This window comes from Callionymus lyra, chromosome 1, assembly GCF_982586985.1.
Source record: "Callionymus lyra chromosome 1, fCalLyr1.hap1.1, whole genome shotgun sequence".
NCBI classification, from domain to species: Eukaryota; Metazoa; Chordata; class Actinopteri; order Syngnathiformes; family Callionymidae; genus Callionymus; species Callionymus lyra.
The window spans coordinates 28,224,275-28,249,485 of record NC_141818.1 but is presented as its reverse complement, the minus strand read 5'-3'; the positions used below and the strand labels follow the sequence as shown (position 1 = coordinate 28,249,485).

The window sequence follows — 25,211 nt, the reverse complement described above, 5'->3', positions numbered from 1 at the left end:
TAAGCAGCATTGAGTTTAAAATATATTCACATTTAAATTAATAAGGCATCAATAAAACTGGATTGTATTACACTGGATTTTGGTTTGTGGTTGCTGGTACGATATAAGAACGATATTGGTTCATTAACATCGATATGATCTGAAATGAATTGACTTGATTCAGTAGCTTTTAAGCCTAAGATTCTAATGTGTGTAACTGAAACTATTTACTGGTTGTCTTCTTGTAAGAGAAATCAAGTATACATTAAAGTATATACAGAGATATATAAAGCTATATAAAAATGACTTGATATTTTATATTTGTATTCTATAAATATAAACCAATCAACGTGATCTGGCAGTAGAACAACATCAACCAGTTGAAATTAAATATAGTTCGATCCAGCCTCTGGCATTTTTGTTCGTCCAGTTTTGACTTTAAAATTTTCATCCCATTAATACAAGTGCATTTATAACTTTATTGACAACACACAGTCCCAGGAGTGATGTTTATGAAAGTCCAGCTTTGATTGGACCACATCTAGTTGGAAATCTTCTTGTCATTCAGTCAGAGCACATTAAGATTTCATTGGAAACCTTGGCTCTCGATTAAAGCAGCCTGAATAACACATGTTATTGAAGTACTGAAAAGGACACTGAATCCAATGTGTTTTTTAATGTTGGATCCAATGTTCATTTAATTAAAACCGTCAACTTTTGAATCAGTCTTCCAAGGTGGTACATTTTGGTGCAGTGTCCAGCTTAAACAATGCCACTGGAAACTATTCTGGCGCCCATGAGTTTTCGCACTTAACAGAAATCGTACTGCACATGTGTCAGATTTATTAAAATCTGCTGTGGTGAGGCTTGATCTTCCCGCTTAACATTGTTTTCATTTACCAAATTGCCAAAAGTGTTGATGGAGTGTGTTTTACTCGGACACAGACAAATGTCATCGAGGAATCTTTAGTGGAAGGAAAAGACAAAAGAGAATAATGATCTATTGAAATAATATTCTAAATGGATGTACAGATGAAGGAGGCTGGAGAATACTTATGTACAGCTTAACATTTATGTTTTAATGTTTACATTATTGTTATGAATGGGATCATGATTTATTGTCTTAATAAAAAATGGTTCCATCTACGGAATTTAATCTCGGTTGTTGTATGAGTTGTAAGCAAGTGTATTTTTGTGTTTATATGCATGTATGTGATTTATGTTTGGAAGTCTATTCTTTTGCTTTACTGAAAAAAAAACTGTTTCTTGCTCTTTGTTGAATTGCTGGGATCTATTTTTCCTTAATCAACTGTAGTCTTATTTCAACTGTATAGTGTCTTGAGATTTGAGAACTTTGTTATGATAAGACACTTTAAATAAAATTGAATTGAATTGAATTGAATTGAAAAGACAGTTGTGCCCGTGTGTGCACACATCTGTCAGTCACGTCAGTCAGTCGACCTGTGTTTGTGTGTTTGTTCTGCAGTCGGTAAGAAAGGGAGGGCTGTGTGTCAAGGGGAGTACAAACACAAGGTTTGTGTGTGTGTGTGTGTGTGTGTGTGTGTGTGTGTGTGTGTGTGAATCTGTGGCTCCTACACAAGGGCTATGTGCATGCATGTTTGCGTGCGTCATACAGAAGGAGGGAGGGAGTGTTTATGCATCAACTGTGTTTATGACAGAAGACAAGAAGAGTGAGTGTGTCTTGTGTGTGTGCGCTCAGTGTTGTTGCTCAAAGGTGATGTTGCCTAGTATGTGTGTGGGTGGAATGGTATATTTTAGAAGGCAGTACTGCGGAGGAATATTGTTGTACTTTCTCATTCTACCATTTATTATAAGTTTTGTGTGTTTTTTCCATGTGTGTGCTGTGTGTGCAGGATAGAAAAATAAAGAGATTGTCTTGAAGACGCAAAATTATTTCACATGCTGCCGTGTTTGTGTGAAAAGGAAAAAGTGTGTCTAGAAGGAACATGAGACTGGTTATTTGAGAAAGAAACTGAGCACTAGAAGGAGCGAGCACGAGGTAGAGTGTGTGTTTGTGCGCGCGCCTGTTGGGTCAACTATCTTGTGTGTGTCTTGTAAAAATATGTGTGAGCCCTAAGTGAGAGGGGGAGGGTGTGTGCGTGTTTGTGACCTCTGAATGATTGTGTGTGTTTGTGTTTGTGTGCGCACGTGGATGCATGTTTATTCAGATATGTGTGATTGACTATGTTTTTTTAACATGATAGTGTGTGCACGTGTGTGAGGGGGAGGGTTGTTTGTGTGTCCACATGCACATGTGGGACACTTGGAAGACGAAGAATATTGTGTGAAGTCATTTTGGCACATTTTTCAATTATTGCTTATAGTTGGGAAAAAAGTTGAGTGTGTTTGTTGTACTAAATAAACACTAAAGTCAGCAGTGTAAAAGTAAGAAAAACACAAGCCCAAACTGAAGGGTCAGATATGTCCTTGAGGAGGTAAACTCCAAAACCAGCCTGGCAATATAATATTAACCACAATAGGAGAGTCACCAGTAAACCTGTGTTATTTCAAGAGTACAGTATATATACGTTTTTCAAAGACTAGAGATCTGTTAACATGGCATTATTGTTTACAACTGGCTGTTAGTCTCCCTGTATATGGGCTATAGAGGAAAGAAGACGCTAAGAAGTAAAAGAAAATACATTTTGTCTGCTTTAAGAGTGAACCATAAGTATTAGTAGTATATGTTTGTTCATTCTTACTTTAATCAACAACTGGGTCGTAAGAGACATTATTATTGAATTCCCTGGAAAACGAGAACCAATCCCAAATTGATGGCAGATGTTAGTGAAATCAAAGGTGAGACAATGCAACAACAAACTAACTTTCTAGAGACTTTTATGAAATGCTTTGAAATTAGGCGACTTGATTCCTCCCTATGACACATGCTTGTGTGTTAGCATAACAAGTCATCATCTGGTAAGAAGAATTTAATTCTCAGAATTGTTCAGGGGTTACTGTCCTCTGTTTATCTTGCATACAGGTGAATTTGGTCTGTGTTTGAGTGAGTGCTAAGGGTCTAGCGAAATGACATTGAAACAAGTCCTTCGTTTCCAGAAAAAAAAAACATGGAGCTCTATTAACTTGAGTTGCTGGACAAGACACAGGAAACAATCCTAGCCTGATGGTGAATCGGAAGCCACCATTTTTAAAAAATAAAAATGTCATTAAGAATGTTTTTTCACTGATTAGGAGCTTGGTGTAGATATGAGTGTGGCCATGTCACATTTATCCCCTTGTTCAACGTATGTTTTTGGATTTGCTGATTGAGTGCTTTTATATCTTTTCCAGACGAGGCTGTGGGAGGAAGAGAAAAGGGACGCCCGTAAAAGTTTTTCTTTCCCCTTCTGAGAACAACACTGCATCCCGCAAAGGTTAGTTTTTGTGTCTGCGTTTGTCCGAATGTGCGTGCTACATCTGCATGCTCTATCTCGGTGTGTGCGCTAATGTGTTTGTGTGTGTAGCATGTGTGACCTACTTTTGTATGTGTGTGTGCGTGCGTGTACAGTGTGTGTGATCTGTTCATGTGCTTGGTTGAAGGATGAGTATGTGCACATGTAATCCTTTTATACCAACTGCTGGTTTATTCTCAGGTGATGCAAACAAGTCAGCAGAGAGTCAACGTCACACACCTGACCAGCCGGTGTCAGAGTCGGACAACAACTGGTTTGTTCAATTTTCTCAGTCATATGTTTTTTTAACTTCGTTTCCAATGAGGCATATTGACAAAATGTACTGAGGAAAATGGTGCAGATAGTTTCTTTGTTTCAATAACAGGAATGACAACGAAAGACTTTAATAGCAGCTACCAAAAGAAAACTTAAAAAATCATGAATACAACCTTTATCAACTTTGTCAATGGGTGCAGATCTAATGAAAAAAAATATGGTAGATTGAGTATATCAGTCTAGAGAAAAGGGAATCATTTTAACAAAATGCCTTGTAGGTGTGTGGTGCACACGGTTCCAAAATAAGTAGACCAACAACTTTGTTGTTTAGATGGTACATGGTTGAGTTTACCAGACCCTTGAGTGTTCTCGCCTGGCACTGATTTTTTTAAAATTAGTTTTCATATATCCAAGTTCAATTTGATGATGCTTATAATGAGACATGTTTGAAGCTTATTTCCCTTACTTCGCAGTGGTACGTCAGATAAGACGCACAACAGTGTCATTGAGACCAGTTCCTGTTCACCGTCCACACCAGCCCCAGCTTCTTTCCCCGCTCCGGCACGAACACCTGTTCCTGCCCCGGTTCAGTCCCTGACACCGGCATCCACTGCACCAGCCACCCCAACTGCATCTGCTCCTACAACATCAGCAAGCTCTTCGCCTTCATCTCCCAACTGTCGCATTAGGGAAGTTCACTCCGGCAGCCAGGTCCGGTTGGTTGTTATAGCCATTCGTGATATTACCAAAGGGGAGGAGATAACAGTGGACTACAGCCTCACTGAGTGGGGAGAAAACCAGGTGAGTTATATCTCTAAAGGTAATTTGATTCAGACAGCTATTCTGTAGAATTGATACATAATCATGCTCATTTAATTTAGGTCTGCCCAATAATTTAGTTTCAGTTTATTTGCTAAATTTATATTAACAAAATGGTTTATGTATTTGATTACACAAACACACACAAGCTTGCACACACACTTAAAAACATGCGCACACATTAATGCACACACACTCACAAACGTGCAACTCCACTCACAAGGGTGCACACACAGACACACTCAAACATGCACACACCCAGTTCCCATAGCGATGGCTGAACTCCAGTCTACCTTAAAGTGCTTTAGCAACAGTAACCATGGTGATTATGTGACATCTGTTTGGTTAATTAGTTCATTAGATCAGATAAATCTACTGTGATGAAACTCAAATCCTTGAGGATAAATTCCCTTTGGTTCATTTGAGTAACTATCGTTAGAACCATGCACTTATTTTATGGATGCATATGGTCATTCAATATAAAGTGGCTGTCAATAAATAAATAATCCTTCATGGAATAAACGGCTCAATTTACATAAGAGACGGACAAGTTTACCCTGTTTTCAGTTGAGTCCCTTTTGTTTCTTTTATGCTTGGCTGCTAGAGAAAATACGTGAATATATAAAATCTGTCATTTTATAAGAATGATTGATTTCATATGGTCACATTTAGAAAACCTAACCTAACCTGAGCCTTTCTCTTGTTTTACAATAAAACGTTCCCACATGATCCTAAGGTTTCAGAGACATTAAAGTCGTTGTTTTGCTTTGTGTTATCTGAACACTAAATTTATTTTCTCTTCTAACTCTTAGGAGGAGGAAAACATTCACCTGATGACATCCCAGCGACCTCATCCACAGAATTCAGACTACGTCACCCCCTCTTGGTCACTCTCTCCCTCTTCCTCTCCAATCTCACACTCTGAGGGAAGCGACTTGGATGCAGCAGACGAAGCTAACCCTTCAGGACGGGGGCGACCACAGCGGCGTCGCAAAAAAAGACGTGGGACTATTTTAAAGAAAAGAACCCCTCAGACTCCACCTGGTCGATCACAATTGGCTTCACCTGCGCAGCCAAACCAACTGTTTCTGTCGCAGCCTTCCCCTAACTGCTTGTCTTCCTCTCCGGTGAAGACTGAGTTTAAATCCCCGACTCCACTTGGCTGCAACAGTAACAACACAAATCTTCCTAAAAAAGGACAATCTGTCGAAACCACCCGTCAAATGTGTGAGTACTGTGGACGCCACTTCCGCTCATTAGGCCGTCATTTAGACAAACATCACGCGCACCAGCCGGACATATGCTCAGCCCTTGTTGAACACTACACTCAAATGCCCCATCTGAACGCACAATATGCAAACACTTTGACAGCTCATCCAAACTCAAGATCTACACAGAGCCCTGGTGGCGTCCAGGATCTCTCCATGCCGCCATGTCCCGTATCAACTGTTCAACCAAACAGACACAATTCAGTGTCCGTTTTGAAGAGGAGTCCTACTCCTGTGTCTTCACCTAAAAAAGGAGTCAAGAGGATAAAGAAGGAAAGGCAGGATGGTGAGGAAAACAAGGAAGAGGATACAGTGACTTTAGGGGGACGTAATGAAGAGGCGGACCATGAAGAGGTACTAAGCGCTAGTATGGGAGCAGGGGTCAAGAAATATGATGAAGATGAGGAAGAGGGAGGGGAGGAGCATGAAGGAGAGACTGAAAGTGCTGGTGAGGAGAAGGAGCAAGGCTTAATGAGGTAACATATGTGTTCTGTGTTTATATAACTTCTTTAACTAGTATTTTGTGTTGTCTTTGAAACCTGATCACAAAAAATGCATGTCATAAGTAATTTGTCAAACAAATCCAACTGACATCATTACACCTAATGTTCATTTTATCTTTTAGTTCTGGCCGTCATCAAATGCTGCCCCTGCTCTCGTCCCTGTCTTCTCTGGTTCTATACCTCCGGCGGCTGCAGCACTCGGCCTACTTGTCTCTGTCCCGTCAGCTCCAGTCTTCTGAAGCCTGGCGTCTCCTCTGCCACTCCAGCCTCGCTCTCCTGATCCTGTACAACCGACGACGAGAGTGTGAAGTGTCCAAGCTGTCGATCTCAGAGTACAGAGCTCGTGTCACACCACAGTGTCCGGTTCCTGTCCCACCTGGTGCCCCTCCTGCACTCACACCACTGGAAGCCTCCCTGTCACCCTTCGAGCGCTTGGTGCTTCCCCACCTGCCCCGGGTGGGTGTTCAGGGAAAACGTGGACGTATTCAGCCTCTCATCCTTCCTCCTCATTGTGAACCATGTCTGGAACTCCTGCTGGAGACGCGACATGATGTGGGAGTTGACCCAGCCAACCCTTTTGTTTTCGCAAGGCCATACCACTCCCCTGCCACACCACTTCGAGGCACTGACATGCTCCGCAGCCTGGCCCGCTCCAGTGGAACACGCAACCCCAGAGCACTGACTCAAACAAGGGTTCGGCGCCAGGTCGCAATTCTCACACAGCTTCTTCTCCTTGGAGAGGGGGAGGTCGCTGGTCAGGAGGGGGGCAGTGCGGTAGAAAGACTGGAGAACTTCCTGGAGAAAGAGTACCATGTGAACCAGCGCTGCTCTGAAATAGGCCAAGACCCGGGCCTGATGGGTACAGTTGGTCGAGTCGTGTTATGTGGAGAGAGGGATGGAGTTCTGTTCAGAGGAATGAGTCTCAACCACATCTGCTTGGAACTAGATGGTAAGAGAAGGATGCTTGTCTATGTTATTTTTGGCTGACAATGTCGAAAAGGCAATTTATTTGTTGATTCAATTGTCTCTTTAGTTGATCTTGGATCTCTATTGTATTCATCAGTATGTTGAACAAAACAAGACCTCTTTTAATTGAAATATTGACATTAGACATTTTGTCTTTCTGGAGATATAGCTTGTTTACCATAACCATGCCTACTCTGCTGCAATTGGTCAATAATCAAGGTTTGTCACCAAGCGACATCAATCCAGGAAGTCACCAGCTCCAAAGGAATTGTTAAACAAAACAAAGCAGTTAGTAATTACAGCTGGCTGGTGGAAAGAAGGTAATGGTCTCCGCTCCCGTAACCTCTTGTTTGCTAAGATTACAGAAAGGGAAGAGCTTTATAAGCATTTCATTTGTTTGCTTTCATACATGTGGGGTAATACTTCCTAATGATTTATAACCATGAAAGACACTTTTAGTCTTATTGCAGAACATGTGTTTAAACAACAATTTGAAAGTCACAGAATTTCTCTCACTGTTTCAGTGATGTCAGGAAACTCGGCAGACTCATTCTCAGAAGGAGAATCGGATGGCGAGCACAACAGAGAGGTTGACTTACTTCCTGATGCTGGTTTCAACGCTACGTTACTACACATGAAAAAGGGCAAGAACAGTGCACGAGTGGGACGACCAAAGAAACTCAAGAACAGTGAACCTCCTCCTGCACTTACTCCTCTTTCTGTCAAGAGTAGACGAGGATCAGGTGAGTGAAATAACCACTGCTTGGCACAAGAAGATATTTGGGTGGTTTATTGGTTATGGCTTTCATTGGTTGTTAAGTGCTAAGGGACAAGAAGGTTCAATTAATCAAGTTAACATATAGCATTAGGCTTTTTTAAGGGTCTACCAGACACATGCAGAACCTTCTTCTCTCATTTGACAGCATTTTGTAAATGGTAAACAAATCAAACAAATAGAGTCAGCACTTGGTCTAAATGAAGCTATTACTTGATCCATTGTGTAATTATTAATATTATAGTGTTTTGAACAACAACATGTAGATAGATGTAGCCTTTTTACCTGAGTAATACATTTTATTATTGAATAAATCAGACTTTGTTTTCCAAGCACAGCCTAAAAACAAAACATAATTTACCAACTGAATGACCGTATTAGATTGGTTGACTTGCTGCATCGTTCACAGGATACACTGCATTGTCTGTCGTCTGCTATAATGGCTTGTGATGTGAGAACGTGTAGAATGTGATAACTACAAGCTAACATCCCTTGTAGAAAGTTATGTAGATTGATAAATGTGATGTTGGTTAGAAGAATGTGATGCAAGCTTAAAATTGTGGTTTGTGATGTTAGCTAAGTATGTAGCATGTAATGTTAGGTCGTATTTTGTGAGGTTAGTTTCACTGCTGTGTTTTCTGTGCAATGACAATAAAAGAAATTCTAAAGAATGTGATGTTAGCTTGTAGAATGTGATGTTAGCATGTAGCATGTGATGTTAGCTTGTAGTGCCCCCTCAGAAAAGATTTTGAGTTGACCCCCTCATTACGTCGTCTGAAACTGGCACTCAGAGCAGCGTGGACTCACACGTTCCTCTTCCATTTCTCACCCCAGGTAAACGGGGCGTCCTGAAGAGGCCCTGGTCTGAAGCCGAGCGAGCTGCAGTGGAAGAACACCTTACCCAGAACATCACGGAGCTGCGTGTTCCCGCCAAGGCAGACTGTGAACGCTGCCTGCAGCAGTGCCCCCTTCTGGTTAGCAACCAACGTGATTGGAGAGCGATCAAGTTTTACTGTCATAACCGCATTCAACTGCTAAAGAAGAATATGCAGCGTGAGAATGAGCCGGTGACACTTACCGGGTACTGAGTAGACCAAGTCGTGCACTAATAAAAACAGACTATTTCGGTCATCTCAGTTTGTTGTAGATGTAGCATCTCTTATTTTCCACCTGAGGGTTTTTTTTTATTGAAACTCCTGGGAGAAATTCCATTTGTTGCTGCTTAAGTCTTCATTTTTTTTTGTTCTGGCCTTTTTTCCACATTTATTTTTTTTTACACATGCTTAGGTCTTGTTAAAAGGGCACTCAGTTGGGGGACCAGGTTATTGCGTGTTGTATGTGTACGTTTATTTCCTCCAGCTTAAGACACTCTACATAAATGTATACAGAGGTCATATTTGACATTCAGTGTTATGACCGTTGTGAAGTGGCGTTCGTGTTATAAGCACTTGCAGATCAGACCAAATCTGTCTAGTGCCTTGCTCATTAGACTAGACGGGTGTTTCCAATAGACTGTGCAATTATAAAAAGAGTTTTTTTTTATGTTGACAAAAGCCTGACAATGGCTACACATGCTACTTTTTTCCACAGAATTGTGAGACAATTAAAATGGCGGCAGAATGTAGAGATGTTAATACCTAAGATGTTGGACCTGGAACAGAGAAGATGTCATAAAATTTGTGTTTCTGTCTGTTGTACATTTGTACTAGTTAGCAGTATAAATCTATCAATAGGCCAATATGCTGGATGTCACTTTATATGTAGAAACACCAGTTCTGTGGTTGTGTTTATTGCTGCAGACATTTATATAAAAAAATATAATAACATAAAAAATGCCCTACGTTTTTCCATGTTCGAGTGTCTCACATTTACCAGGGCAACAATAACCTTGTCCTTAACTAACTAAATCTCCAGCTGCAGTTGCATATATGCTGTAGCTTCACCTGTTGTTTTGTACTTACACATTCTCAAAATGTTAACTGGCTTGACCCCTTTGTTTGATGTTTTTCTCATTTGTACATATTCTTTGTTAATATCTTATTGAACAAGAGAAAAACAAAAATCAAATGACATGCGTTGTATATTGTGTGTGTTTTTTGGTATAACAAAAGTCTTGTTTTTCTTTTTTCAAGCAAAAAACCCCAAATAAAAAAGACAAGCAATCTGTTCTGAATTCTACACATGTAATTGAAGTCAATTTGTGTTGCATTTAGCACATTTGACTATGACTCTTTTCAACTTTTGGTGGGGCTTAGAGGTGTGTGTGCTTCCATGGCTATTATAAAGAACAGGGAGCTTACTTTCAGGACATATAGGTGATTAAGATGCAGACTAAGCAAACGATCTCAAAGCAAGACCAGTGGTGTAGTGTCCTCCAACACACGCTTATGGTTAATAAATTAAACAAGTCTCAATTCAAGGTACGCAAGTAAACAACAAGGACCTTCACTACCATGTTACTTGCTTCTTTTATGAGGACATTGCTCTATTTCTTGCTGCTCATAATGAACGTGCATTACACATTCTGCTGGTAGTGCACCCAATTTAAAATGACACTCCAAACAGTTGGGCCAAAATCAGTGAGGAGGATAATGTGCCAGTGACACAAGAAGGAGCAAAAAAAGTGAAAGACACTAAGAATACATGTTGATTCTCAGTCTCCAGATAAGGCTAATTTAATCCATAAACATCAAATATGCTTCACCTGAAGCTGAGTGTTGTTAATTAAAGTAGTACATTTGAATGGAGCTGAAAGTCGCAAATCAATCACAAACATTTTCCAAACATCTCATAAATGTTCCTTTTCAGATGGAATTTTAGAGTTGAGTTATGTTATTCTTGTCAGAATATGTTCCCAAGTTTCTTTAGCAAAATAAATTATACAAACTTTTGCGTTTATTAAAATCGAAACAGAAGGACAGAAATATTTTAAGTATATTTACAAAAAGGGGTTAAAGTGACAGTAATATCGCAGAAGAAGACGCCATTTGTGTCTAGGAGAAGGAGTGCAATATAAAAGTGTGGCCTAGACACTTTCATGACAGTGGCTTCACCTCTAAACTGTTTCATAGACCTTGTCAGCCCATCAATAGTCATCGTCATGCAGGGGGATCATCCATCACCCATTTTGTTTTCAAAAGAGAATGCTGTTTTTTTATTGAAATTTAAAACATTCTGATACAAGGAAGTATTTTGTTTCTTTCAGCTCAAAAAACAAATATTCATACTTGCACATACATATATCCAGCTCCATGTTTAAAATGGTTTGGAGGCTAAAAGAAGCAGCCACTATTATAGAAAGAAGAGTGAGCAAAATTGCAAACTTGATTGACCCCCAAACAGGGTGGAGATCATTGTTGAAAGCACAAAAAACAATATGGTTCATAATGTAGGGAGCACGCTTGTGCACTCCTCAACCATCTCAAACAAAAAGTGAAATGGGCTGCTTCGTCTGGCCAACTCGCTGGCTGTCTCGTTGCTGTTGCTGAGAATATTTGCCTTCAGGTGGCGCTGAGAGAGAAGGAGCTCCAGCGTTTGCCGGGAGTCTGTTTTGGACTGGCTGGTGTGGGAGGCTGCGAGGTGAAGAGCGGTCAATCCTCCATTGGTTTGAGCATTGAGCGCTGCCCCATGCTGAAGAAGTGATGACGCGACCACGACGCGACTCCAGCGACAGGCACTGTGAAGCGGTGTCCATCCGTCCAGGGTGCAAGGATCGATCTCTGATCCAGCTGCCAATAAAGATGACACCATTTCAACATGGCCACTGTAAGCTGCCCGGTGTAAGGGGGTGTAGCCGTCTTCATCGGAGCAGTGAACCAGAGAAGGGTCCGTTATCAGTATCCTTTGGACGGTATCACGCTGCAAACAAAAAAGATAAAGTAAATTACAATTCTGAATTTTAGTAGGGGAAACAGTATTTTGAGTACTTATCAGCATATTGTTTTAATTTCAAGCACAAAGTATATAATGGAAAGTACCCAGTCGGTCCTTTAAAGGTTTCAATCTCAGTTAGCCAGTAAAGTTGACATATGATAATAAGATATTGTGCTATTGTTATGGGTGTCTATTGTACATTGTGTTGTTCAATACAATTTTTGTTATTGACATTTTATATTTCAGGTTGTATTGTAATTATTATTTTTATTTTTTACAATTATCAAGTATAACATAGAAGCATTTTATTACATTGTGTAAGTAAGTAAGTAAGTAATATTTATTTATATAGCGCTTTTCGAGACCAGGGTCACAAAGCGCTTAAACAATCAAAACAATACTCAATAAAGTATATACTTTAAAGATCAAGATAATACTGAGAACAACACAGGAGTTCGAGAAATTCAAGGAAAAGCCTGAACAAATAGAAACGTCTTAAGATGTTTCTTAAAGGAGTCAGTAGACTCCATCAAGCGCAAAGAGAGAGGAAGATCGTTCCAAAGCTTAGGAGCAACAGCCTGAAAAGATTTCTCTCCTCTGGTCCTGAGCCGTGTGCGTGGAACCATAAGTAGATTCTGATCCACAGACCTCAGAGCCCGAGCTGGGGTGTAAGGCTGGATCAGATCAGTGATGTAAGGAGGAGCCTGACCATGAATAGCTCTGAAAGTAAGAACCAGAATTTTAAAGTTGATCCTGAAAGAAACTGGAAGCCAGTGAAGAGTTTTAAGGACCGGAGAAATGTGAGTTCTTCTACTTGAACGGGTCAGAATTCTCGCTGCAGAGTTCTGAATCAACTGCAGACGAGACAGATCCTTCTTGTTAAGACATGAAAACAAACTGTTACAATAGTCCAGACGAGAAGAAACAAACGCATGGATTACAAGCTCCAGATCATGTTCCGACAACATTTTCCTAAGTTTAGAGATTTTTCTCAGTTGAAGGAAACAGTTTCTGGTCAGTTTTCTGCAATGTCGAACAAGAGACATGTATTTATCAAATACAACACCCAGGTTTCTCAGGCTCAGTTTGACAGACTGACCTAAGTCACCCAAGTACTGACTCAACCCTGGAATCTTATCATCAGGAGCAATCACCAGTGTTTCAGTTTTGTCCACATTTAGCTGTAAAGTGTTTTCACTCAGCCACTGTTTGATTTCTAGCAAACAATTGACTAAGCTGTTCAGCCTCTGGGGCTCAGTTGGATCAAAAGAGCAGTAGAGCTGGATGTCATCAGCAAAAATGTGATAAGAAACATCTGGAAATCTCTGAATGATTTTACAGAGGGGAATCAAGTACAGCAAAAACAATAAAGGACCCAGAACAGAACCTTGAGGGACTCCACACAACAGATCTGCCGATTCAGACCTCATTTGATTGGCAGATACACTAAAACTGCGCCCAGAAAGGTAAGATGAGAACCATTTTAACACAGACCCAGACAGTCCCACTTCATCCCTCAGTCTTCTCAGCAGGATCTGGTGATCAACTGTGTCAAAGGCTGAGGACAGATCCAAGAGAACCAGAACAGTGAATTTACCAGAGTCAGCCGACATCATGATGTAACTGGACACTTTCAATAAAGCTGTCTCCGTAGAGTGATGTTTACGGAAGCCAGACTGAAACTTCTCATGGATGTCGCTCTGATCCAGGAACAAAGACTATATACTGCCTTTATTTCTCTTCTCTCACATAACTCATACATTTTTTTCTTGCATTGTTTCTTGCATGTTATAAAAAGAAGCAACGTTGTACTCCTTACAAGCATCACCTCTAACAGCTACAGCCCTAGTTAACAGAGTTTGACCATGTTAAGAACATTTGTTTTCCAGAGGAAATGTTAAAAAATAAATTAACTTTTCACAAAACTAACAAATACGTTAGTTTTGTGAAAAGTTTATTTATTTTTTAACATTTCCTTTTTTTCTGTTTGGACTCAGAAAATAACTGGTAGATGTGTTAAAATATAAGAATAAGATGCTGAAGAAGAAGTTGCTGTATAAGAGGCTTGGTGAGTTTCTGTCAATTAAAGCTGTAGTACTTTTGGTTGACGGTGTGAGTCCCTTGTCCTCTATCTGACAACACCAGTAACAACATTATTACTGTCATCGTTGGTTCTCACATGTCCTCTTCCATATATTTGTTTATTTAAAAAATGTGTACCTTTTTTAAACAGATTTATATTTGTACTTTTTTTTTTATTATTTCTGTCTCCAGACTGTTCCACAAAGTCACTCCACAACTCGATAGGCCCATCTTTTTCATATTTAAACTAGCCTGAGGGAAATAAAAGTTCAGTCCTTAGATTATATCCCCCCCTCCTTTTCCATGAACATTCCCTGTATGTTTTTTCGAAATTGACCATTTCTTGCTTTTTACATTATTTTAGCAGTTTTAAAATTGACCAGATATGTACATTTCAACATTTGTGATCTTATGAAAAGCGGTTTTGTGTGATCTCTGTATCCTGTATTATCCTAATTGTTGTTTTCTGTATTGTGCATATTGGCTTCAGAGTGCTCTTGTAGGCGTTTCCCCAGACCAAAAAGAGTGAATAATACAGAGTATGCATTGATTTTGAGTCAAAAAAATGTTTAGTTTTCCACAGAATTACTACAGTTACAATTACAGTTTTGCATGTATGTTATTCACATGTGGTTTCCAGCAGATTTTAGAGTCTTTGTTTTGCTTGAATTCAATGATAATTTGTTTTTGTCAAACGATTTTAGTTTCTTCATTTCTGTTGTGATTGTCTCTAAAGTCTGCAGCAAATTTTGTGTCATCTGCAAACAGAATAAATTTCAATAGTTGTGATTTATACAAAGCCTTTTTTATACAATATTAATAGCTTTGGACCCAATATTGACCCTTGTGGTACTCCACATGTAATGTCCCTCAGCTGAGATTTTTGTTCAACTATTTCCTGTTTCTAAAATAGCTCGATAGCAAACTCAACCCAATTCCCCCAATACCGTACTTTTCCAACTTATTGAATACAAAATTGTGATCGATGCAGTGACGTGTGTGAGGTTCATGGTTGGTGAGGAACTGACTCTTTTGGTGTCAGATTTAGTATATTAACCCACAACGGAAGCTTATTCAATTGGCTACTAGTTATTTCATATCTCATCAGCATCCAAAAACATACAGAGGTTGATTGAGAACTTTGGTAAAAAATTGTCCATAGGTATGAGAGTGTGTGTGAATGGTTGTCGTTCTTTGTGTGCCCTGTGACAGACTGGCGTCCTGTCCAGGGTGTCCCCTGCATATGATACTTGGATAGGCTCAAGTCTCCCTGTGACCTCGTTAAGGGACAAAGTGGTAGACAATGAATGAATGAATGTTTTTATATGTTCTGGTGTCCTTTTGAATGATCCCAAGTGTCTTGGGTTACAAGAGATGAAATCTTAGATTGATGTTTGTTTTTGTGTGCATGACATTGCTGCTTCACATAGAATTAAAGGGTTTCTCAAACAGAATTTTAAAAACACAAAATGTTTTTCCTTTTTAAAATGATGGATACTAATATTAAAATATGTGTAACACATTAGTCATAATTAATTACTATCAGTAAATTATAGAATCAGTCATTTAAATGTCATGCTGCAATAAAATTGTTTGGTTTGACCATAAATATCAACAGTAGTTTTATTCATTTTCTCTGGAGTTACATAAAAAATGCACAAATTAGAGAATAAAACTCACGCGGTTATTTTCAGCTGCCCACAGAAGAAGCTCTGTTGGCTTGTCTTTCAGCTTTTCCTCTCTCTCTCGAAACCACTCCTCACCGTAACCTGTTTCTGGCACCTCTTCCTCATCCTCCTCTTCCTCCTGACTCCCAGTCCAAAGACTGCTCGCTCCTCTGGGGATCAACTGGCCGTGTGTATTCAGGAGCTCCAGTTGGTTCAAGTCTTCTGGAAAGTCCATGATACCTATTTTGTTTCTATGGGATCTAGTAAGACAAAAAATATATAATTATGGTCACAGGAAATAATGTTGAGTTGGGAGGAATTCATTTGAATAATTACAAATCAGTTTTAAACAATATTTCAAAAATGGCTAATAAGGAAAGTCGTTTAATGATATAGAAAATAATGTGTGTTTACAATGTCTACCACGCACGTTACATGCTCCTCATTTCTGCTGTTGGACTAGTTCAATTCATGTTTAGATTATATGCACATCTCCTCACATTCTATTAGTGAACATTTAAATGTCTAAATAAAATAAACATACCATGTTAGCACAGGATCCGGTGTAGGTACAATTTCGGTCCCCCCTACAATATCGGTCCCCCCACTTCCTACGTGATGACGTCACACGCGTCATATGCGAACGTCTCTTTAAAATATTTTTTATGGGTTAAAATAACGTCAACAGAACGTTTACATGATACTTTTCACCACACATAAAACATTTATATTGACAAAAAGACGATCTTCGTCAACATAATCACTTTCCGTTCTTTCATTTCCTGGTCTGACGACACACGTGACTTTGAGACCAACGGAAGGGTCCGCGCTACATGTGACGAAGCCGCTGATTTGCTGAAGCTGTTTTACTAATAATAAAGCACAACTGTATAATGAAATAAAAATCATTCGAGTTCCGAAATAATTCGCTTTTCAAAAAAAAAAAAGTTAGAATATTCCCCTTTCAATAACTTGTCTGTAGTTTGGATCATAAACACCTCAGTAATTATTTAGGTTTCGATTTTTTTTAAATCAATTAAATCAATTATTAAATGTACATATGCCCACTTTATTGAACGAGTCCTTTTTTTTTTAATTGTCATATTTGTATAATGTATGCACTACAAAAAAAAACGTGTTTTTTTTAACACTACTGGCAATAAACATTTTCTAATTTTCACACTATTGAGATTTGTTCTCTTCATAATACTGTTGGAATATAATATATATATATATATATATATATATATATATATTTATATATATATATATTCGTTCGGTGCTGTGTCTCAAATCGCATACTAATCTTAGTATGCTAGAAGTTAGTATGCATCAGTTTAGTATGCATACTAACTAGTACGCAAATTCTCCGCAGATAGTATGTCTCAAATCAAACCCTGAAGCTACACACTAACCGGAAATCACATGACAGCTTCTTCTTCTACTTCTATTTAACGATGTTTCAAGCAGCTGTTTGAACGCTATCGCCGACACCTGCTGGCAGCACGTATTGCAACTTTGGAAAAAGAAATAAAGAAAAAATATGAGAATCTAAATAATCGCGAGATATTTAAGCTGGTATCAGCAGCGAAGACGTGTTTATCCTTCTACTGCTGCGGAAAATACACATTTAAGTATATGCATATATATGCATTTATATATGACGTAACTTCCGTTTAAAACGTCACTAAAATGGCAGCTGTTTAGTATGGTTAGTGTCCATCGAACCATGCTAGTTTTGTGGGCGTGTTAGTACGCCAATTTAGTATGCATGGCGCACTAAATTTCGCATACTAAGAATTGAGACACACTAACGTACTAAAAATACTAACTTTTAGTACGCTAGTATGCGATTTGAGACACAGCACGGGCAGCCCTACAGGATCCCGGCTGCGCATACGCGGGAGACGCCGTTTGATGACGCCACTACGGTTCTCTCACAGGGACAAAACACGATGTCAGCGGACCACGGTATCCAGGCTGCGGGCGTCACTCTGGACCCGTTTCCGGTTTGTAAGCGATCGCCAACAATGATTTAAAACATATTGACATGTTGTAATGTAATAAACAAGTGACGAACATCAGACCTTTGTTTACTTAATAAGTATTTTGTACACCTCGCTTTTAAGAAATGAATCATAATTCAATGTTTTGTGGGACAAAGATTGAAATCAAAATGGTTACTTTAAATAACTGTACGGCATTAAATAGTCATTTGTTTGAAAGTAATTGAATAATTTGTGAAGTTCATTTGTATTTAGCGAGTTACACATTGATGATTTGCAAATATTAAGGAATATCAAAATTCTGTTTTTTTTTTACTTTCATTCTGCAAAAGCAATGAAACTGAAGAAAAAAAACAAAAACATCTTGGCGTCAGACGAATGGCAGTTTATTATTATATTTTATGTGACCAAAGACAGTTCCTTATTTACGGAAGTAGTTTTATTTTTTTTATTATGGTGTGTTTATATGAACAAAAATGACATGGCCAAGTTGTGTTTGTGTACACACTGAATATGTCTGTATTGATGTCTTCGTACAGTATATGTAGTACAGTTGTAATAATCTAACTTTATTATTAAGTCTACAACAATTTAATTTTAGAATAATCGATGTAGTTATACTAAAGGTCCACCAGATGGTAGTAGTATGTTTAAAAAATAAATAAAAGGAAATATCCATTATAAAACTCAATATTTTGTACATCATCAAACGCTACTTTAGAAATCACTGAATACAAATAAAGCTCATTAATGAATTAATGAATTTCAAAAAAATTAGTTGTTTGTATTGTACAGTTAGTAAAAGTTTCTATGTAGAGTCTATTATTCTCTGTCCAAACATTTATTTATGATTCCATAACAAAATATTAAGTTACTTAAGTAAAAAAAGATCGGATGTTCGTCACGTGTTGACTTCATTACAACACGTTAATATGTTTTCACTCATTGCTGGATTACTTTGACTTAACGGGCGAAGAGTTTCCAACGAACTTGGAGAAAATGCGGTTTATACAATTCACGAAGCTTGGACACACATGCGCACTCGACTTTAGAACTTGTTACTGTCACACCGTGCTCAGGTCACTTGCCTCTCTCTCACCATCTCCTCCCTGATTACCTATTGCTTCCACCTGTTCCCCATTACCCTCATGTGTTTAAATAGTCTTTGTCTCCCCTGTCATGTGCCAGAGTGTATCGTCTCGCTTGTCACAGCCACAGCTTTGTTCGACCACGTAAGACTGTTTTGTCCTCGTGAGAGTGATTTCTGTTTTTTGGAATTGTTTAGTTTAGAAACCATAGCTTTTGTTATATCTCTACCTGTTTGTTTTCCTCCCCTGGTGTGTTTTCCTTTTGTCCAGATTACTTTTTTCTAATAGTTTTTCCTCCAGTCAGAGCGCCCTTAGCGAACGGTTTTGTAACCTTTGAGCTTTCCTCCATTGGAGTGATTTTCTTTTGGTATTTTTGAGACTATTAAAAGCCTGCCTAACCTTCCCAGCCTGACAGTTTTATACAGTTGGCGAAAATGAGTGCCGAAAAAAACTTCATCAATCCGGCGATATTTGGATAGTGGCCAATTGCCCAAAGACCCAAAGTTACGATTGAGGATCATTTGAACAGCTGCCAATTACACCCTAAAAGGTAATGTTGAGCACAAGAAAAAATAAATATACCAAGAAATTATTAATTACATGGAAATGTTATTTTCTGCATGCATCTTTTCATATGTATTTTTTTTGTCAAGAAAACCAGTTCTATACTTGTTAAACAAAAATCCTTTAGGAGGCTTGTTGTCCTGACAGACCCACAAGAATGAGCGGTGTTTCAGGAGTGCCACAACAATGCCGGTACAGGAAACCCCTGAGTTATCATCATAATCTCAGGTTCTACGAATTGGTGCGACGCCCTCTAACCGCTTCACTATTGGTTTATCCTGGAGGCCCCGCCTCGTCTCTAAGAAACCTTAATGAACTCGCCACCCAGCTTGGTGCAGTCCACTTCCTCTAAAGGTGGCTGCTGGGCGACGAGGTTAGAGGGCTTCGCACCAATTCGTAGAACCTGAGATTATGATGATAACTCAGGGGTTCTACGTCATTTGGTGCTAAACCCAAGGCGAAGCCCAACGGGATCAATGTACCCGTTGCTAGATGCTGCTCCTAACAGCAGTATCACTTGGGCCCCGCCGGCCCAGGATCCAATCCATTGGGGCCGCGGGCCTCGGAAATGGAATCGCTCAAAAACAGTATGAGCTACTGATCCTGTCGCCATGTCGAGGAGATAGGCTGAGGTGGATGCCTAAGAGGCTCCCAGTAAAACACCCCGCGTGAATGCCCCTAATTCGCTAGGCTAGACAGCGCCTGCTGACGTCACATGACGTCAAGCTTCCAGCAACTGTGTTGTCAACCAGACTAATGGAGAGGGCATAAGCCTCGCTTGCTCTCTTCATGGATGTCTGTACCAGAAGGAGCGAGACCTCAAACAAAATGTCCAGTGGGACTTGGTCAAGAGGCTCAAATGAGCGAGAGAATCCAGAACCAGCTGGAGTTCCCGCCGACGGCTGGAAGGCCTCACAGGGGGCCCCAGTAAGAAACGCACCACCAAAGGGTAGGTACGCGCCAATGCACCCGACGTGAGGTTGGTTAGAGAGTTCCAAAAAACTTGATGTCCTGCAAAACTAGCTTGAGACGACCAAACCATCTTTTGAAATCCCTCATTCAGCAAGCCCAGCCGCACTGCCGTGTGAGCTGCTGCCACGAGCCCCAGGAGGGACATAACGGCGCCTGCTGCCGTCCTTCTTTCTTCTTTTTACATGACGGCGAGCTTCCAGCAACTGTGTTGTCAGTCGGAGAATGGGCTGGATACTTGTGTCCGGGAGGCACGCATATCCTTCCTCCCTGTTCAGCAATACCCCCAGGTAAACTAACTGCTGGACTGGAGTCAGAGCGCTCTTGCTGAGGTTCACCATGAACCCCAGGTTGGCAATATGGCTCAACATCTGTGTGTGAGCGTGACTTTCTGCCTCTGACCTGGCAAGGATCAACTAGTCGCCAAATAGGTCAAGATCCTCACCCCATTTGCTCTCATTGGTTCCAGTGCTGCCTCCACACACTTGGTGAAGGTCCTGCAGTAACTTGACGGAACAAGGTGCGGGTCACTCGTCTATTGAGGTAAGTTATAATTATTGCTTTAAGTTGACTCAGAAATAATGTAACTTTTTGTGGTGCGTTAACACGAGAGCTAGTTTGCTAAAACACTGAATGGCTTTTTAAACTATAATAAAACTCACACGTATTTTGTTTATTTTGAAAGTACGAAAATATATTTATATTCCAATAAAGTTTGCCATATTGGTAGGTGATTTATTTTATTTATCACTCCCGCATATTGATACAGTTAACGTATGTAAGTATAAGTTTATTTTAACACCTTTGGATGAGGGATTTGATCTTTTTTTCTTTAAATGAAAAAAAATATATAAAATAATAAAGTATTTTAAATTCCTATATAAAGAGGTAAACCAGATGGGAAACAAACGTCAATTAAAAAAAATGGATGAATGAAACATGGAGCTCTTATCTCTGAATGCATGATCAAGTATACTTGCTTGCTTCTTTCGCAGAACATGACCAGACCGAGGTAGTCTTTGCTCTTGAGGCTGTCGTACTTGTATACTTTGTCTGAATCTGCAAGTTCTAGCATTTTGACTACTAATAATGACACATTGATGATACAAACTTTCTTCACTCCTGACTTATTGGAGGCGTTTCTACAAGAACTCCAGCAAACTTTGAACGATGAAAACATCGACTGCGTGGTAGAAACTCTGGGACCTTCTGATCTGGCTTCTTCAAACTGGAGCAGAAGAGGAACAACACATTTTCTACGGTGTCTTCATAGCAAAGGATGATGACGTCACAGGTTCCGTAAAGTACATCGGCACAGCAAAATTAAACATGTAAAGAAAATCTTAATTTATATTTAAAAGTGATCATAATCTTAACATCATAATTTTGGTCTGCTGTCAGAGACCTCCCATAGATCAGCAAACTGGATGAGGAGGGATTGGAACTAGCAGTCTGTTGCCATGGAGTCCCCTCAACATGTACAGGGGAGAGATCTTTGCCTATCCCTCGTACCTGCAAAAGAAACACTAGTATTTTGTTTTTGCATAGATGTGCCCTTCAAGAAATACCCAGAACTGCCTGACATGAAACCTTTCTCTCTGGGGTTCATGCCAAATGATTTCAAATGTGAACTAAGTAATATTTGTAAGCATAGTGAACACAAACTTGTAAACCTACAGCACATCCCATCATGTACATAATGTAAAATGCAATTCTATGTTCTTTTCTAGGTGAGATGGAGTGCTGCATATCAGATAAGTGCTGGACTAACCATCGAAGGTGGAAGAGGTCATTGGTTATCCTCTCTGGAATAGTAGTGACCACCAAACGCATGTCAAAAGCAGGTGAGATGGTTACATCATACACAATTACACAAAATAATTTTGTTGGTAATAATGATAAATACATTTCTGTGGCAGGACGCACAGACATGCTGACGCTTATGGCCAAGGTTTTCTGGCTTCTGTTGTTGGAAACACTTGGTCGTGCCCGTCAAGCTGGTAGGTACTCAAGAAACATCTTAAGACATTTTTATTTGTGCAGGCTTTTCCTGGAACTCCTGTTTTGTTCTCAGTATTATCGTGATCTCTAAAGTATATATTTTATTGAGTATTGTTTAAGCGCTTTGTGACCCTGGTCTGGAAAACACTATATAAATACAAATTCCTTACTTACACCAGACTGCAGAATCTTTTTCAAAAGATTTTACACTTCAAATGATCAGACTCGTACGACTTTAATAAAACAATGTTTTCCAGGTTCTGTTGACTTTTGGACAAAGAGGATTCGACGTTGTTATGGCTGTAAGGAGACAGCAGGAAGAGAGAGATTCTTTTAAAGAGTTGAACCAACACTGAAACTCACTGTCAAGTCGTTGTGATTCCCTGAAAGAGTTGTCTCTCATGGCAGCATCACAACAAGGTAAGAGTTTATTTAGCAAGTGAAGAACAGAACTAATCCATGTACAGCTCCTCATTCTTATTGTGTTATTCTTTTAAGATACACCATGGGGCCTGACAGGTGAGGCTTTGAAGGGTCTTCAGAGAATTTTAGGAGCAGGATCAAGTCACTCGAACCATGACCAGAAACAACTAGACGCAAGTCTTAGCTGAGGATGAACCGTCAACGTTGTGCAGATTCACTGATGGTTACTCGTGATGTGTGAACAATTGTTTGATATGAAACTTGTAATAAAGCACAATTTGTCATTTTGAATAATAGTCCCATATTATTCATCCTCAGTGCCGGTAATGTGTTAAATGATTGGTGATTTAGAAGTTGTAAAACGGTCTGTTTATCCTACTTTGAGATGGACATAGAATTCAACATGAACAATATTCAGCAGACACCCTAGGTTAATGAATCATGAATGAATGCTTTATTTTGAACATGTTACATAAAGTAAACTTAAGACAAACAAAACCAATGACATTAGTCAAAACCATATTTACCCAACATGTCCCAAAAGTAAGTAGGATGAAGCATAAGCTTGTCTAAACCTACCCCTTCTCCACTACTCAATTAACCATCAACACCTGAAGTAAATAAAAAAAATACAAACATTCAGCAAAACACAGTGGACATTTAATATATAAACCACTGCAATCTTGAAATCACTAACTTGCAAAAGTAGCAGCTAACCTTGCATTATAACATTCATTCACAAGTAACTAACAACAAAGTAGTTGTATGACTTTCATAATTTCACCATTCCACGTGATATGGGTAAGCAGTAAAATTGATTTAATTGATCAGTAATCTATGGTTGAACATGTTTGTTTTAAAAAAAACAACAACTATCATTGTTTAAAATAGCAACCGAAGAGCTATTTTGTAAATTAGACTCAAACTATGAAATAAGTCAACACGTCTAAAAGCTTTGTGAGACCCACAGTACGTGTTTGAACTTTGAAATATACATATTTATGTTATTGATATGCGACTCAAGACTGCTGTTCTACTTCATATTGGTGCTCCGCCCTCTAACCGCTTCGCTATTGGTTAACCCCCGAGGCACCGTCTCGTCTCTGAGACAGCTTAATGAACTCGCCACCCAGCTGGGTGCAATCCACTTCCTAAGTCCTCCAGCCAAGTCGTGGGCCGACTTATGAGGCGGATGTCCGCGAGACCGGCTGAGTCAGTTGTGTTTACTTTTGCGTCGACAACCCTGCGTGCCCGACAGAGCTTGACAGCTGATAAGGTAAGTGGAACTAGTCCGGACATGTCTATGTTGACCGGAGGTTGTTCCTTCCCCCACAGTGCTGTCAACAAGCACTGGCACCGTGGAGGACGTCACGTATGGCAGCGGAAAAACGGCATGGGACTGACGCAACATGCACTTTTACACATAGGTTTTCTTGCCGTTCTGAGACCGGGCGAGGAGCTACCGCCCCTTCTGGTCGATCATCTGAAGAGGTGCATGGCGTTCGGATCTCACGAGAGATAAGCAGGTCAGCACCGCCAGCAGAGCTGGAGAATGTACTGGACGCGGTGAGTGATGCCGACATGCGCGATCTGTTCTGAACTCGCATCAGCTCCGGGTAAATTCTCCAGCACATTCCTTCGCATGTCGGGTTTTGTCAGCTCCGGTGACACTGAGTGCTCAGGGAGTTGGGGAGACTTCCAGGGGGGATGAGGGTACATGCACGACACACATCTGAGGTATCTCACGCGTTTCTCCCGCCGGATTTTATGTACGAGAGTGAGGGTTCTAGTGAATCCAGCTCGAGTACATGCTCTGTTGATTCAAGAGATAGAGACATGGCCTGTGTGATGCCCTTTCGTCAACATGCCTTTTCGGACAACCCAAAGTTCGTCAGGGCTGTGGTTCTGATGGACCATTATTCGGCTTGGAGTCGCCTGGTTTTACTTCATTCCAGATGGCAGAGGGAAGTAAACAGGCGGGGCTATGCGCTCCAATTTGCCCGTCAACTCCAAGGAACAAGGTCTCTACTCTGCTGCAGAAGGTGGTAGAGCTGGTTCCAGCAGCAGAGATGACAGGGTTTTACTCCCGGTACTTCCTTGTGCCAAAGAAGACCGGGGTTGGAGGCCCATACTGGACCTCAGCTATTTGAACAAATTAATTTCTACCCGCCTATTTCGCATGTTGACGGTCAAAAAACTGCTTACAGGTGTAAGTCGGGGGATTGGATGACATCTAACGACCTGACCGACGCGTACTTTCACATACCAATAGTCAAGAGACATGTGTGTTTCAATACACTCGACTCGCCTTCAGCTACTCTCTGGCACCCAGGACCTTCACCAAGTGTGTGGAGGCGGCACTGGAGCCATTAAGAGTGAGTGGGGTGAGGATCTTGACCTATCTGGACGACTGGTTGATGCTTGCCATGTCAGAGGCAGAAAGTTACACATACACAGAAGGTGTTGAGCCATATTGCCACCCTGGGGTTCACGGTGAACCTCAGCAAGAGCACTCTGACTCCAGTTCAACAGTAAGTTT

At 40.1% G+C, this 25,211-nt stretch overlaps 2 protein-coding genes and 1 long non-coding RNA gene across 8 annotated transcripts in view; 2 read left to right on the top strand and 1 right to left on the bottom strand.

Moving 5' to 3' along the window:
* Window positions 1–10,177, top strand: part of LOC148088745 (uncharacterized) — a 14,756-nt gene extending 4,579 nt beyond the window's left edge. Inside the window, exons 2-8 of the mRNA XM_087799392.1 lie at window positions 3,292–3,374; window positions 3,594–3,666; window positions 4,142–4,469; window positions 5,300–6,231; window positions 6,381–7,207; window positions 7,749–7,967; window positions 8,834–10,177. Coding sequence (XP_087655518.1) covers window positions 3,292–3,374; window positions 3,594–3,666; window positions 4,142–4,469; window positions 5,300–6,231; window positions 6,381–7,207; window positions 7,749–7,967; window positions 8,834–9,087 — 2,716 coding nt within the window. The 3' untranslated portion in view covers window positions 9,088–10,177. The remainder of the gene's footprint in view (window positions 1–3,291; window positions 3,375–3,593; window positions 3,667–4,141; window positions 4,470–5,299; window positions 6,232–6,380; window positions 7,208–7,748; window positions 7,968–8,833) is intronic.
* A 697-nt stretch (window positions 10,178–10,874) lies between these two features.
* On the bottom strand, window positions 10,875–16,435 carry ankrd49 (ankyrin repeat domain 49). The gene is made up of 3 exons (XM_087779216.1): window positions 16,166–16,435; window positions 15,635–15,881; window positions 10,875–11,857 (listed from the first exon to the last, which is right to left on the bottom strand). Exons 2-3 carry the CDS (start codon window positions 15,854–15,856, stop codon window positions 11,381–11,383), a joined length of 699 nt encoding a protein of 232 aa, XP_087635342.1. The 5' UTR covers window positions 15,857–15,881; window positions 16,166–16,435; the 3' UTR covers window positions 10,875–11,380.
* A 607-nt stretch (window positions 16,436–17,042) lies between these two features.
* LOC148088743 (uncharacterized) lies at window positions 17,043–22,869 on the top strand. 6 transcript variants are annotated; one of them, XR_015712855.1, is made up of 6 exons: window positions 17,043–19,265; window positions 20,718–20,791; window positions 21,385–22,092; window positions 22,168–22,248; window positions 22,507–22,669; window positions 22,748–22,869. It is a non-coding gene; the product is annotated as an uncharacterized LOC148088743 (long non-coding RNA). The 6 variants fall into 6 exon arrangements; XR_015712854.1 differs by having other exon boundaries at window positions 20,718–22,092; XR_015712856.1 differs by having other exon boundaries at window positions 17,043–20,791; window positions 21,979–22,092.
* The last annotated feature ends 2,342 nt before the right edge of the window (window positions 22,870–25,211 follow it).